The sequence below is a fragment of the Topomyia yanbarensis genome, chromosome 3 (assembly GCF_030247195.1).
Source record: "Topomyia yanbarensis strain Yona2022 chromosome 3, ASM3024719v1, whole genome shotgun sequence".
Taxonomy (NCBI): Eukaryota; Metazoa; Arthropoda; class Insecta; order Diptera; family Culicidae; genus Topomyia; species Topomyia yanbarensis.
Window position 1 is genome coordinate 349,822,988 of NC_080672.1, and position 14,651 is coordinate 349,837,638.

Genomic DNA, 14,651 nt, shown 5'->3' on the forward strand with positions numbered 1-14,651 from the left:
GGAGGCGCATGCAATTAAGATGGTATTATCGTTCTCAAACATTAGAAACAAGTTGTCTGCTTTTCTTAGCAGGCCGTGAATCGAAACATCAATGGACACAACATATAGAAACATTAGTACAACGCAAACCTACTCGACTCGTTTGAATTCCAGGACATAGCGTCATAACCGATAACGACGTGGCAGATCTTGAATTGGCAGAATTGATGTGTTGATCCTAGTAGAAGCTCCTTGGAGAGCAGTTAAATATGCGTTACGATGACAGTAGATAGTGGTTTCGCTCCAGAGAGAAATAGAACACTATGCACAAAGGTGGACGGAGCTAAACTACTCTATCGATCAACATGCACCGAGACGACTAAGGATTAGCGACCCGCGAAGGAAAAACATCTTTCTGCTGAAAAAAGATGCACCACCAAAGTGTTACTGCTGTGTAGTACTGAATGTACGGGGAGCACGTCGTTTGGCATAAGTTCGTTTGGCATAAGTTCATTTAGCATAAGTCCATTTGGCATAATGTTCATTTGGCATAACCGTAGGTGACACATACGGTCGTTTGGCATAATGTTCATTTGGCATAATGGTCATTTGGCATAATGGTCGTTTGGCATAATTTGAAATATGCATTGAAATCTCTGTTATATTAGGCGTTGACGATGCCTAATGTGGCTACGCCACATCGCTTTAAGCGTGGTGCTGTCCGACATCGCTCCGCTCCGTCGGACTTAAACTAGCTGATAGCCCCTATGTTTAAGTAATCCGGGCAAACGAATGGATCACAGATTTGCTTGCAAGGGGCTGCCGTTCCGACGGGGGTATACAGATTCAAAGAACTGCTCATGTTTGAAAGAAGGAGTCAACTCCTAAGTTTAAGTAATCCGGGCAAACGAGTGGAATCTGTGATCCACTTGTTTGCCCGGATTACTTAAACTTAGGCGTTGACTCCTTCTTTCAAACATGAGCAGTTTTTTGAATCTGTATACCCCCGTCGGAACGGCAGCCCCTTGCAAGCGAATCTGTGATCCACTCGTTTGCCCGGATTACTTAAACTTAGGAGTTGACTCCTTCTTTCAAACATGAGCAGTTCTTTGAATCTGTATACCCCCGTCGGAACGGCAGCCCCTTGCAAGCAAATCTGTGATCCATTCGTTTCCCCCCTTAAACATAGGGGCTATCAGCTAGTTTAAGTCCGACGGAGCGGAGCGATGTCGGACAGCACCACGCTTAAAGCGATGTGGCGTAGCCACATTAGGCATCGTCAACGCCTAATATAACAGAGATTTCAATGTATATTTCAAATTATGCCAAATGACCATTATGCCAAATGAACATTATGCCAAACAACCGTATGTGTCACCTACGGTTATGCCAAATGAACTTATGCCAAATGAACTTATGCCAAACGACGTGCTCCCCAGCACAACTAGCCTAAGAGATAAACTGAGCAACGTACCAGGAAACGAAAGGAAGGCACAGAACTTTTTTCCAGAAACTGGAATCTACACACAAATTTGAATGCAATATTAGTTTAATACTTTCACGATACGAATATACGACCCTAATGATGTAAAGTATCGTAAATAAACAAACAGACAACTCTCAGGCGCTTAACAGGCCGGCACTGCAAATTAATAAGATTTTGATTCAAATTGGTGAACATTATGCAACATGGACAGCATTCCGGACCTATCAGACGAATAATTTTAGAGAAAATTTTCAATAGGGCGTAAGTAACATTGAGAGCCTCTCTTTGTTTACTTTCTCTTTCGTTTATTACGACGTCACTACAACACTTTGCACTAGTTTTCCAGTACATATCGAAAGCCGACGGGTTTTACTATAATATTATGCAAAGAGTAGAGTAGTAAATGTTGAAATGGCCGAGTAATGAACAGAAGAGAAAGACCCCAAAGGGAATCTCTCATTGTTACTTACGTCCTATTGTAAATTTTCTCTAAAATTGACCATTTATGTAGACCAACATAAATGAAGTTGAAAAACAGTAATTTCACTAAGTTATTTTTTTTCGGTCGGTTGGATACTTGTTATGTTATTTTATGTTATGTTATGACAGTTTTAAAAAGCAAGGGAAAACCACTATTGCAATTCAATTGAATGATTTATATATGAGGAAGATAGCCCAAATAAAGGTTTTGTAAATATGTGTAATTCGTAGCAATCGGTACAAGTGAAGCAAAGGGCTAGCGGACTAAAGAAATGTATGAAACCTGTAAATATACATTTACTCGTTTTTTAAAATAAATATTCTGTTAAAATTTAGCATAGATTAGTTAATACTCCAGGAAAGGTTCGATAGTATTGAAGGCGTAAAGTCGGTTGCGGATGACGTTGTTCATGACAATTGGTACAATTCTAATATCATCATGGTCAGCTTTCAAAATTCCCTGAAGATTCCAGGTAAAATTTAATTCCCTGAGAATTCCCGGGTTTCCATGTTTTTCTCGGTTTTTCCAGGGAGTAGACACCAATCTTTGATTTAGGGACCAACGAATTTTGATTTAGGGGCCATTCATAAATTACGTACTGCTTTTTTAAGGGGGGGGGGGGGGGTAAAGGGGTACGACAAACTGTGACATAGGGGCAGGGGGAGTAAGCTAGATTGTTACGTAACATGTTTTCACCGAAGAAAAAAATGTTTGCAAGGAATTTGTTACGTAATAGAGAAGAGGGGTGCGGGTGGAGAAATTTGACAATTTGTTACATGGGGGAGTCAATTTTGGGCAATTTTTGCGTTACGTGTTTTGTGAATGGTCCCTTATACGCATGTACCTTGTGAAAAACTATCAATGCATACACAGATTTAACTGCCTCTTTTATTTTTCTGGTCATCCACAGAAGTGCTCTTTTCCGCCTGTACCGTACATCATCAATTGTTTGATGTGACTTCAAGGTGACATGAAACATCGGTATTACCAATTACCGGTACTTTTTGCACAATTATATATTCCCTTAGCAAAGGAATGACTCTACAAGTTTTCTAAAATGTCACAAATTATCTTGAGAGTATCGATAAAATTAACAAAGTTGGCTCCCAATGCAATTTGAACATTTCTTTATAAGATATCGGTTTAAATCCTTGGATTTGTTGTATTTCATTTCAACAAAAACCATCCTTGTACTGATTATACTCTTGACCCTAGATTACGGCCCGACACAAATAAAAAGACCGGAACCAACTTCCCTACCGAAGGAAGGCATGACCACAGATTTTTCACCTGAAAAAATCTGAACGACCTCGGCTGGGATTGAACCCAGACCCACTGGGGCGAGTGGCGGGCAACTCTTACCACTTAACCACCGGTGCTGTCTAATGGCATATTCGTGTTTGACAGTGCACTACACCGGTGTAGTCGGTGCTACACTCATTCAAACTTGGGTGTAATCAGTCTATCTCTTTCCTTGCACTACACCGGTGTAGCACCCAGAAAAAACGAAAACGCCATAAGTGTTTTTTGTTTTCACAATGTAGGTATTTAAACAGCCTGCCCCTAAATGTTTCTCAAAGGATTGAAGTTTACTAAACGGTGATCGGTTTTGGAGCAAGTTCACTTTGGCCCGAGGTTTTCTTTTCAACACAAATTATAATTGTGCGTTGAAAATTACTCACAGGTGATAGAAAATACTGTATAAAGGAAATTATTTAAATTTTTTGAAGATTTACTTCGATTTTCGCAGAGAAAGTGAGCATTGAGCTGAGGGTGCTCATCTTGCCCCGTCCTTCCCTACGTAATATTATTTTGACTGTTGACATATTAGCTCTTTTTAAAAATACGAGACTTCCAAATTATTTTTGAAGAGCAAAAAGACTAAAGTAATGATTTATTTTTTTGGCTTTATTACGATAAATACGTTCTACTTATCCTTACGGACAGGCAAGACGTAGATAAAAGCAGACGTATCACGTAGGTATATGTGGAAATCGCAGCTAATAACTAATTAGAATTGACATTATTTACATAGCAATCCCAACCTATTTTGGTCAGGATGGAATATTTCGCCAATAGAAATTACTTTTATCACAGAAAATTTGCTGACGTGAAAAATACTACCTATTTCCAATGCAACCGTCTGCTGAACAACTTTCACCTTGTTTAGGATTTCCTTTCACTGTCCGTTTGCCTAACCCATCTAGCCAATTTTTCCGACAACGCCGAAATTCTGTCTAACTACAGCCTCAGGCACTTGGATGTCTGTAGAGATAATTCGTAGAAGGTACCAGTTCGAACGACGTTGAAGCAAATTTCTGATTAAAAACTGTTCACGTACCTAATAGCAAATGATAGCTATAGACACATAATGCCAAGTTGGCACCAACACCGCAGCAGCAGGAGCAGCAAAAAAAGTCTGCCGATAGGAGGAAAGACGATTGCAAACGGCCAAAGAAAAACCATATTTTATGCATCGATTTCAAGCCTGCTAGATTAGACATTATTCGTCACTTTCCCGGAAATACTAACCTGCTTGACGATTCCTTTCTTCAGAACCGGCGCAGGGGCGGCGACGGCAGCAGCTTGAGTAGCACTCATCTTTTGAATTCCTCCTTCTGCAAGCGGTTTGAGGGGTCACGAATCACACACGCACTCAACAAAGGAACACTTCACAATCCACACGGATGGAACACGGCGAAAACAAGATTGCAGTCCTCCAGCGGGAAGTCCTTTCGCTGGTTTAGCACTAGGTAATGGTTGGAATCCGGCGGATCCAGAAAGACACACGTAGTAAAGTTACACGCAGTCACCTCTCACTAATCTTACGGTTGTTGCATTTGCACGGCACGAGATCGCTGTAAAAAGTGGACCTTACTAAAAAGCCGCAGCACTGTGAAATGCAAAGGCGAGAAGCTCCGCTCCGATGGCCAACTCGAAACCTGAGCGAAAGGGAAAGAGTGCCTGTTGGCTGACAGTGACAGCTAATTTGCGCAAAACTATCACACTTATCCGTCATTATTGAAAGTTTCGATATACTGGAGTATATCCGGAACAGTGTTATTTTTGTCTACACGCTAAAGATTCTGATACGCAAAATTTATGTTATTATTACCCAGTACACATTTTTATGCATGTTACACTGATAAAAATAACTATTGAATCGATTGATTTCTCACAAATTATTGCAATGTGTTATATTGTCCATTGTCAAAAAAAAAAAAAAAAAATGCGGACGAACATGGTCAGGCGATTTAAAAAGTTTGACGTTTGACTCAACTCGCCTGTGCTAATTGCTCCTAGGAACAAATGCAATTTGCGAATGCGATTTAAAGGCAATTTCAAAACTTAGACAAATTTTCTGGCGGCTTGGTTGTTTTTTGCGTTTTTCAAACATGGCGGTTCATGTTTGGCTTAAGCTTAAAATTGTTTTTTGAACAATTGGTGTGTTCTCACTTGTATTTTGTTTGTCTAGTGCCCTTCATTTAGCCAACGAATGTAGAAAATTGTGGAATCATGTGTAAGCATAGTGGAACAAGATCTCTGACCTGAAGTCTTAATGAGCGTTAGATTGTGATAAGTTTTGGTGTGCAATACTAATTTTACCTTTGATTCTTCTTATAAGTTGGTGGTGATTACCTAGTATATTGATAAGTATGTGTGAGTAAATAATGAATCCGAAAATAAGTATTATTTTAAATTTTCATATTAGGCAATTAAGGGCGATTAAATGGCGCGTTCCGTGGGCGATTTAAGAGCGGGTTGGGCGGCAAAAAATGACGGCGGCAAATCGCCCAAATGTTGCATTTGAAATAGCCCTCCAATTGCCAGCAATTTGCTGGCAAATTGAAGGGCAATTAGCGCATCCGAGTTGGCAAATAGGCCCCCGTTAGCCAGCAGCTTGCCCTTTTTGACTGGGTCTCGGTCTAATTTAGCATTTTGTCGAGTTGTTGCTATATAGTTCCTTACACGTTCAATACTTTTGTCAATACACCTCTCGACAAACATATGATTACGGCTTAAAAGCCAACTGTCAAAATTCTCTTTGAAAGGAAATTCCAGACAAAATGTTACTCGTTAATCACAGATGTTGAAAGTAAACAAAAGAGAAAAGTTCTTTCTTTAATTGCTATGAACTGTGTTTAGCCAGTAACGGTTTGTCTGATATTCCTTTCAAAGAGAAGTTTGACAGTTGGCTTTTAAGCCGTAATCATATGTTTGTCGGAGACCTTTTAGAGGATATTGCGCACTTCCCACCAACCTGGACTCCGCACTTTCAAAATGCGAGTGATCAAACTGCTACTGAAAGCTGCGAGCTGTCAAATCACATGTATTTCAAGTGAGGCAGACCAGTCCAACTAACCAGTCTATGAGAAGAATTTAATAGAAGAAAAGCAAGTGCGCAGTGCGGTTAGATTCCAGTTTTTAGTGTCACAAGAAATACTGCTTCAAAACGTGAATCCCATTTGAACTATACATCGTCAATCCAACTTTTTCTATTGCAGTCGTGATTCGCTAGTTGGGCGACAGCTTCTGCTCAACTAATGAATTTGATTTGCTAATGCATCTGTTCACATCTCTAAGGGCATGTTCAGGAGTGTTTTATTTTGTATAGGAGTTTCAAAGTAGAATTGGAACTGAAACATTCACATCCCCAGCAGAGCGTTTTGTTTTATAATTTCGAACAGTTTAGTTTTAAAATTTAAAACTGTTATACGATGCCGTTCTATTCGTTGCTGATTTTAAAACACGTTTAGAACTGTGTTTTAAATAAATGCAAAGCTTTCAGCACAGACACTTAGACCCGATAGACTGGGGAAAAATAAATTTGAATGTAGTAACGCTGAAGGCATGGCGAGGCTTGAATTTTAAACTGAATAGAACATCCGCTAAAACTCCTGCTGGGGAAAGCAAGTTCTAGTTTTAAAATTTTCAGTTTTATTTTATGGAACTGTCAAAATTATGAATCTATAACTGAAACACTCCTGAACATGCTCTAACGGCCAACTTCTTCACTTGGATGAAAACCGGTTGTCGTTGATGGGCCTTCTCAAAAAACACGCGAGAATTTCAGCTTTGGACGGTTTTTTCTTTATATTGGGTTATCTTTGATTAGAATGCACCACAGTAGATTTTACCGTTTAATTTGAAGGGCACGCGTCCTGGATAACTGATCGCTTTCAGAGATGCAAGCTGATTATTACCGATTTCAAAGAGAATAGTTCTTATTCTCTTTGACCGATTTGACACATCTCGGATGCGAGCCGAGATTCATATTCAAAATGTCATCGCATGATGTTGCGTTTGAAGCAGAACCGGCAAGTTTAGGATTGTTTGTGTAGACTCGGCTAGGTTTTCATTTGTTATAGTTTAGTTTACAAGAATTACGTTAAAAGCTATGGTTGATAGTCCGGTAGAAGAGCTAGAGAGTTCGGAGTTAGGCACTAAAGAATACTGGGAGACGAGCTACGAAACGGAAATTCAAAACTACAAAAGCCATGGGGACGTCGGGGAAGTCTGGTTCGACGAAGATAGTCAACTTAGAATTATCAAATGGATCGAAAAGCAAGAAGCTTTAATATGTCAAGATGACGCTATCATTGATTTGGGTGAGTATGGTATGTATATTACAATATTCCATAATCGCGCTTGAAATTTCAGGCTGCGGAAACGGTATGATGTTAGTGGAACTAGCTCGGGAAGGTTACAGTGATCTTACCGGAGTAGATTATTCACCTAGAGCGATTGAGCTTGCCCAAGCAATATGTACAGATCAAGATATGTGTATCACCTACAAAGTGGTTGATTTACTGGATAGAACAGATGTGATGACCCTGGGTAAATTCAAAATCGTTCACGATAAGGGCACCTATGATGCAATTAGTTTACATCCGGAGGATTCGAAATCCATGCGGGAAAGCTACATGCAAAGCGTTGATCAGCTGCTGAAAGACGACGGATTGTTTATTCTTACCTCCTGCAACTGGACTCAGCTGGAGCTGGTGAAAAGCTTCGAGAAGCATTTTAGTTTATACCAGGTTATTCCGACACCCTCGTTTACATTCGGCGGTACCGTGGGTAATGTGGTTACTTCCGTTGTATTCAGTAAAAAAACTAAGCAATAAAGCTTTATGAGTTTTAAGTTGGAGGAGAAAGTATTTTCACAAAACTAACGCGTTCCTAAAGTTTTGTCGCGTGTTGCCTACGTAATGGCGATTTTATAATATCGGTGAGCATGGAAAAGATTGTGGTTTGTCGTGGCTATTGTGGATGCACTTTCCATATGGCTTATTCTTCGGTCGTTTCGTGTGCTCTTTGGCGCTATTTCACTACGCACAGAAACTACTTGCGATAAGTGTGCTCACTTGCATCTTCGTTTCATAACGAAAGTTGCTGATGAAAAATTGCCGCTGACGTCACTCACGGCACAGTTCACAGACGGAACTAAAACAAATGTTTAAATCAAGAGTACTTATTCAAAAGGTCCTAAGTGACATTGAGCTCGAACTGAGAAAAACGAGGCTGAAGTTTTATGGACCTAAAACAAATCCCTATTAGAAAACAAATATGCGTTTTGATGAAACAATTATGCCAATATAGTCTAAGGACTATGCGCTTTAGGTAAATAATGCTAAAAACATGAAATGTTTAGTGCTAGTGTAGTTTTTAAGCGCTTTAGAATGATGCGTCCTTTTGAAAATTATGGGACCTTTCACATAGGTCTTCTTTTCGGGCCCAAGAATCATACGACGCTGCACATACGGCTTTTTTCAGCAAAGGTAACTCTTACGACGAATATTGAATTTCTTCAAAGTTTTCGACAAAATGAGCACCGGAATACGAATGTTCTTCATTACTATGGTAAATAGTTGCACTGGATTTAACAGAAGTCTTGCAGAAAAAAAATGCGGGAAACTTTAGTTTATATTAACAAATCATTGGCTGGAAGTGGTTAAAACCAACGAATGGCATGTTACTTTAGAATAACTAAGCTTTCCAATTATCATTTAATTTATTATACTTATTAAATTCAACTTCGAAAATAAGTCGCATGAACAGAAGAAAATAATTTCTTTTATTTTGATGCTTAGGACGTTTTTACTAGGTACCTATGTGCAGTGGGGAAAACAAGGAATGAAATGAATTTTGCGTCGTTTTTGCATGGCGCCTATGAACAGTTGCAGAGGTTTTGAAATATTTTGCGCATAGGTCCTTTCATTTTAAAAGGTCTCAAGTGCAAAATTTCAAAATATGATCATGAAAACTTTGCGACTTTTTATATAATGCTTGTTATTTTGATAAATACTGTGTATAATGAATCCTGGTTTTCGGTATTCGTTAGCTATGTTGTAATCACATGCTGTGCTGCAAATAACTCAGTTTGTTTACATTTGTCACTAAGGTCCATTTGAATCAGCACTCTTGAAATCGTCTCCACCTGTGCCACCACCGATAACCAAGCGTTGGCATCCAATCGAACCTTTTCGAGTGGCGAAACTGCCTCGTGGACTCGATATGGCCCAAAAAGCAGCTGAATGCCAATCAGGTTCGAAACAAATAGGGAAGAATGTCGTAGTCATTGCAATTTGTGAGATACCAAATGGCTCTATTTGTCCGGTATACGACCAAATGTGACCAACGAAGAGATTCCTGCAATGGTGCGAGTGAACCCGGGACTGACGCAGGACCCCGCAGTTGTTACATTGGTGACTAAAGGAGCCGATGCCAGTACCATGGGCTTCGTTTCCTTCAAGATCGGTTTGCATCCTACATTGAAAATGATCGCACTTGATCCATCGTCATGGCCGGAAGGAATCATGTCTCGCGAATTTGAGGAATATGCTGTAAAAAAATTTCGGAAGCGTCTTGCGGTGAACTTGACCCCGACGCTTGTAACACCTTTAACAGTACCAACGCAGCATTAGCCGAGTGCATGGACTCTTTTGTGGATGCACTACAGTTGCAGACATCCAGCAAAAACGATGCAAGCGATGTCGACATCACTCTTTTGCCTTCCAGTAAACTCGGTGAACATGAAGAATTCGTTTCTGTGGTATCAGGCAAATATTTACCTGAATACCGAAGTTGGACAATCAGATGCTACCTCCGTTAATAATCAATCAGGGATACCAGGTGTATTTTTCAAATGTCTACGCATTTAATCGAAAAATGTCTTCATTTGTCTTCAGCTACCAAGATTCGGAATCGGTTTTGAATTCTGCCAGAAATCCTTCAGATACCTGAACAAATTGTCTTCAAAATGAAAAACTCGTCTTCACACGTTTTCAAAATGAAGACATGTCTTCACATCTGGTATCGATGAAATCAACCCCTTTTGCAGGTGCATGATATTGCTGCTCGCATCGATTTTCGCCTGCCTATCAACTTGGAGTATATGGAGGTCTCGTTTATGCCTATCCAAGAGTACTAGACTGCTGTTGTGTCATTCGCGAGCGTCTGTCTGTTCATAGCACATTCGACTCTACAAATACAACGGAAGGACTAAGCACTCTATACTATGCTGGTGTGACTCATCGCACCCTGGGACGCAATGCAGCTAGCGCTATGGAAGCCGTAGATCCCCTGTCACAGTCGAGCTATTTGCAGCCTGAGACGAGACATGCAGATAGCAAAAACTCGAACGTCAAATGCAGGCAGTCCATTTAAACTATGTGAGGCTAAAAGATTGGCTTTACGAGACGAACGATAGAATAAAAAGAAAAAAGAAAAGGAAAATATCGGCAAGTCCCGTCCCAGATTGCAGCCAGCGTTCGCCAGTCGTCCCGGTACTGTGTGGGGGTCTTCTAAATTGATACCAACGCAAGTACGAACCTGATTTTGTTATTGCAAGCACTTATCTGAACAGCTCCTTGATTACAGTCAACCGCGGCATTCAAACCTATAAATATATTACCAGAATGTCGGCGGTATGAATACAGGAATCGACCATTATTTGGTAGCAAGTTCGAAGGAATGCTTCGATATAATCACCCTCACAGAGACATGGCTTAGCGATAGCACTTTGTCAGTGCAAGCAATTGGTGCCAACAACGATGTTTTCCGTACTGATCGTAGCTCACGCAACAGTCTCATAGCTACCGGCGGCTGGGTACTTGTGGCTGTTCATCGTCGATTGAAAGCGCACCTGTTAAGTATAATTTGGGGGTCTATGTCAAGCAGGTGTGGGTGCGAATCAAACTGGATGGTTTGAACCTTCTTGGCATCTGTTTCAATTGTCGCTAACAACCGGAGTCCTGACCTCTGGAAATCCTCCTTCATGTTTCCAGTTCAAAAAAAAGATGATGAAAAAGGGAGACGGTAACTACTGTGGTATTACAACGCTATAAGCGCAGTTCCTAAGCTGCTTAAAACGGTTGTGTTGTACCCCATTTTCAGCCACTGCGAACAGTACATTTCCGAGCCTCAGCATGGAACATCTAAAAATCTTCTGTTCTTCACAACCTATATGTGACAGATGCTAAGTCTGACTGCCTTAAAACTGACGTTATCTACACGGATCGTTCAGCTGTCTTTAACAAGATTAACCACACTATTGAAGTGGCAAGGGCGACTTCCGAAAGTCCAATCTCCATTCACACCTTCAGGAAATGTTCACCCTCATGAATACTCGGTCCTATGCGAGTCATCAATTATTTGGCCGGAGCACCACTTCTGCTTCTGTTATTCACTCATCTCCACAAATTACGACAGCAAGAATTCTTGTGACAGCTTCTTTTGTTCTTCAAACAAGGTACACAATAAAAAATAACTATTTGTGTCGTTCGCTTCGTCCCAGGGCCGGTGGAAAACTTTTGTCTCAAGTGGGTAGTAAGATTCGAAATGATTTCTACCTGTACTGACGAAAGTTCAGACAGGGCGTGTGTAACTAAAAATGAAAATTCCCTGATAATAACTGGTTTCTATTTGAAAACATCCTTTGTTAACGGCGCAGCGAAAAAATGCTTGTTGATTACTAATACTACAAATGTTCCACAGCTAAGTACCAATTACTCCATTTTAAATTTCGTTGCATTAATTTTCCGCTTCTTGCGATAAAACTTTCTTTTCGCGGGTACTGATAGTGTTGGATAATGGAAAGGTATCTCCGGTGACCGGCATCCTTTCAGGCTTAATGGAAGTCCGAAGGCCAAAATAATACCGATAAGTCTCCTTTTCGATACTAATTATATCCATCTAATATAACCGGTCCTTGGATGGTCTACTTCCGAGCCAAAGATAGAACATTTAACATCATCGATATATCGCATGATCTGATTAAACAATACTCGATTGTGTACGAAGAAGTATTTTGTCTACGTACCCGCCCGGGAAGTAGAGATTGATGGTGTAGTCTCCTAGAGGAACCTTATGTACGAAATATGGAGTTGGCTTCTTCCAGAACCCTTTGCTTCAGTCAGTGAATGTTCTGGTATGCAAGTTACTACGTTAAGCAAAATTCGGGGAGTATAAGGAAACAATTTATTTTTCATCAGTCTCATTTCGAGCCTCTCGATGGATCTGTTCTTCCAAACTTTGTTCTTTTGAACGGCTCTTGCCTACCTGTTGGCCTTTTTGTGCTGCGGGGCATGAAGTGTCGTCGCTGCAATCATTGAGCCATAGAATTACCCATTATAGAAAGAAGGCACGGTGTATAAAATACGGAGAAAATCATGAAAAGTTCTCCTTCTCCTAATGAACTGTAGACATATCCCTCATATAAATTATGCAGGTAAAACTGAAGCATTTTTTTAGGAAACCTTCGAAAAGAAATACAGTCGTGATTCGCTGGTTGGGCCACACCAATGTTCAACTAACAAATTTGATTGGTTAGTTGGACCGACTGACAGATGTCAAAAATTCTCCAAAGGAGACGTTAGTAGTGTAATTGCATCTATTCACATCTCTAATAATTGTCAGATTGATTGTCAAAGTAAATTTGACATAAGATTTTGACATTCAGATGCTTTTTAGTTGGACAATGGTCCAACTAGCGGAGGTCCAACTAAAAAGCGGTCCAGTTAAAAAATGTCCAACCAGCGAATCACGACTGTACTGAAGAAGGCTACGCCACCGAATGAATTTTCGAAAGAAAATCCTCTCCTAAGCTTCCTTGTAAAGGCTTGAGAGTGTCCCTTGATGGATGCTTTTACAAAACCGAAAAAAGTGGTTTCTTGTCTCGGAAAGTACACATGGGACATCCAAAACTCCAAGTGTCTTTATATTTCAGTCCTATTATTGTCCTAGGACGTAGATCTTCTACAATTTTAACATTATTCGCCAGGACCGAGAAAACACTATGGAGAAGCGTTTTGGAGATCAAAACGTGCTATTACTTCAATCGGATTAGCTTTTAAAGAAAATAAGAGCCTTTGCTCGGTACCAGGTATGCAAGTTGTCGCTTGTCAAATCCGAATCAAAGGCAAAGGCTTATTGACATTGTTCCGATATACATCGCACCTCAGCTGGTTCTAGAAGACTTCAACTCCCACGGTATGCCGTCGGGTTGTCTTCACGATGATAACCGATCTATCTTACTGCATGATATTCGCGACAATTCCAATACGATCATCTGAAATATGGTGGAAATGACACGACTAGCGCGGTCAAATGTTTTTGATTTATCGTTATCCTCGACCTCGCTACAATTAGTGTGCCTATTGGTTGAAAGAGCTATGCGTCCACTATATCCGAAACAAATGAATCAAAACAAGAAATTCCTCCGGTGTAAGCGCATAAGGTTTTGACTGGCTTGATTCTCTACACAGCGATTAAAGATCAGATGAAACGAGACCCGGCGCAAACAACCGTGGACAGTCTCCCACTCTATGGTGGGCAAAGAGTGCTCAGAATTGTATGCGAAAAGGTCCAATAAGTACTTTTTGAACGTTAGATCGCCTGAATTTTTCCGTATATATGCGACGTTAGAAACGCAAATGAAAAACTTGATGAAAGCTGAAAAACGCGGTTATTGGCACCGGTTCGTCGACGGATAACGAGAGAAACAACATTTCGTCTGGTGGCAGCGCTATGTTGTGTACTTGATTCAACCTTTCATCGGAATACACGGAACCAGGAATCCTTCTTCGGCTACAACAGATTCAAATTCAAACGTTAGACGGTCGCGATGAAATGATAATACGATATATAAACGTCATGGTTGTTCTTTAATCAAACAAATTTATCTGACAGCATTGTAGTGCGAATATCACAGTAACGTTTGTCAGATGATGAGAGCTATGAATAGCTTCTGTGCTAATTATTATGGCAGTAGTTGTGAGGGCAATTATAAAAGAGGCTGTGCTGCAAGAAGCTTTCCCCACAAAACGTTTGGGTTTATATTTACTTATCAACGATCATGCCCACATCGTTACAGTTTCAAGGAGGCTCTCTGAACGATGAAGCATGGAAAGCATTCCTTGTTTTTCGTGGGTAAAATATGGGAGTTACTGAGGGCTTTATCTGAAAAATTGTACCAGATTACCAAATTCAAATATTAGTTAGAGTTCTTTCGAATTACCCCATTCTGGGTAATGAGAAAGGGGACATTTAGATTAGAATAGCAATGAGAAGAGACAGACACTTAGGCATTAGAAGTTGGTATTTATGAAAGATCGCGTAGCTTCAACGATTTTCACAGTATTTCTTGTCAGAGGACGCTCAAAAAATGATAAATTTTGTGGGACAAGAGAAATTTAGAAATCCCAA

At 40.2% G+C, this 14,651-nt stretch overlaps 2 protein-coding genes across 2 annotated transcripts in view; one reads left to right on the top strand and one right to left on the bottom strand.

Annotated features, from left to right (window-relative positions):
* Nucleotides 1-4,904, bottom strand: part of LOC131688457 (staphylococcal nuclease domain-containing protein 1) — a 28,134-nt gene extending 23,230 nt beyond the window's left edge. The window contains exon 1 of the mRNA XM_058972725.1: nucleotides 4,479-4,904. Coding sequence (XP_058828708.1) covers nucleotides 4,479-4,547 — 69 coding nt within the window. The 5' untranslated portion in view covers nucleotides 4,548-4,904. The remainder of the gene's footprint in view (nucleotides 1-4,478) is intronic.
* Nucleotides 4,905-7,230: 2,326 nt separating this feature from the next.
* LOC131690047 (EEF1A lysine methyltransferase 2) lies at nucleotides 7,231-8,088 on the top strand. The gene is made up of 2 exons (XM_058975506.1): nucleotides 7,231-7,555; nucleotides 7,608-8,088. Exons 1-2 carry the CDS (start codon nucleotides 7,345-7,347, stop codon nucleotides 8,069-8,071), a joined length of 675 nt encoding a protein of 224 aa, XP_058831489.1. The 5' UTR covers nucleotides 7,231-7,344; the 3' UTR covers nucleotides 8,072-8,088.
* Nucleotides 8,089-14,651: the final 6,563 nt, after the last annotated feature.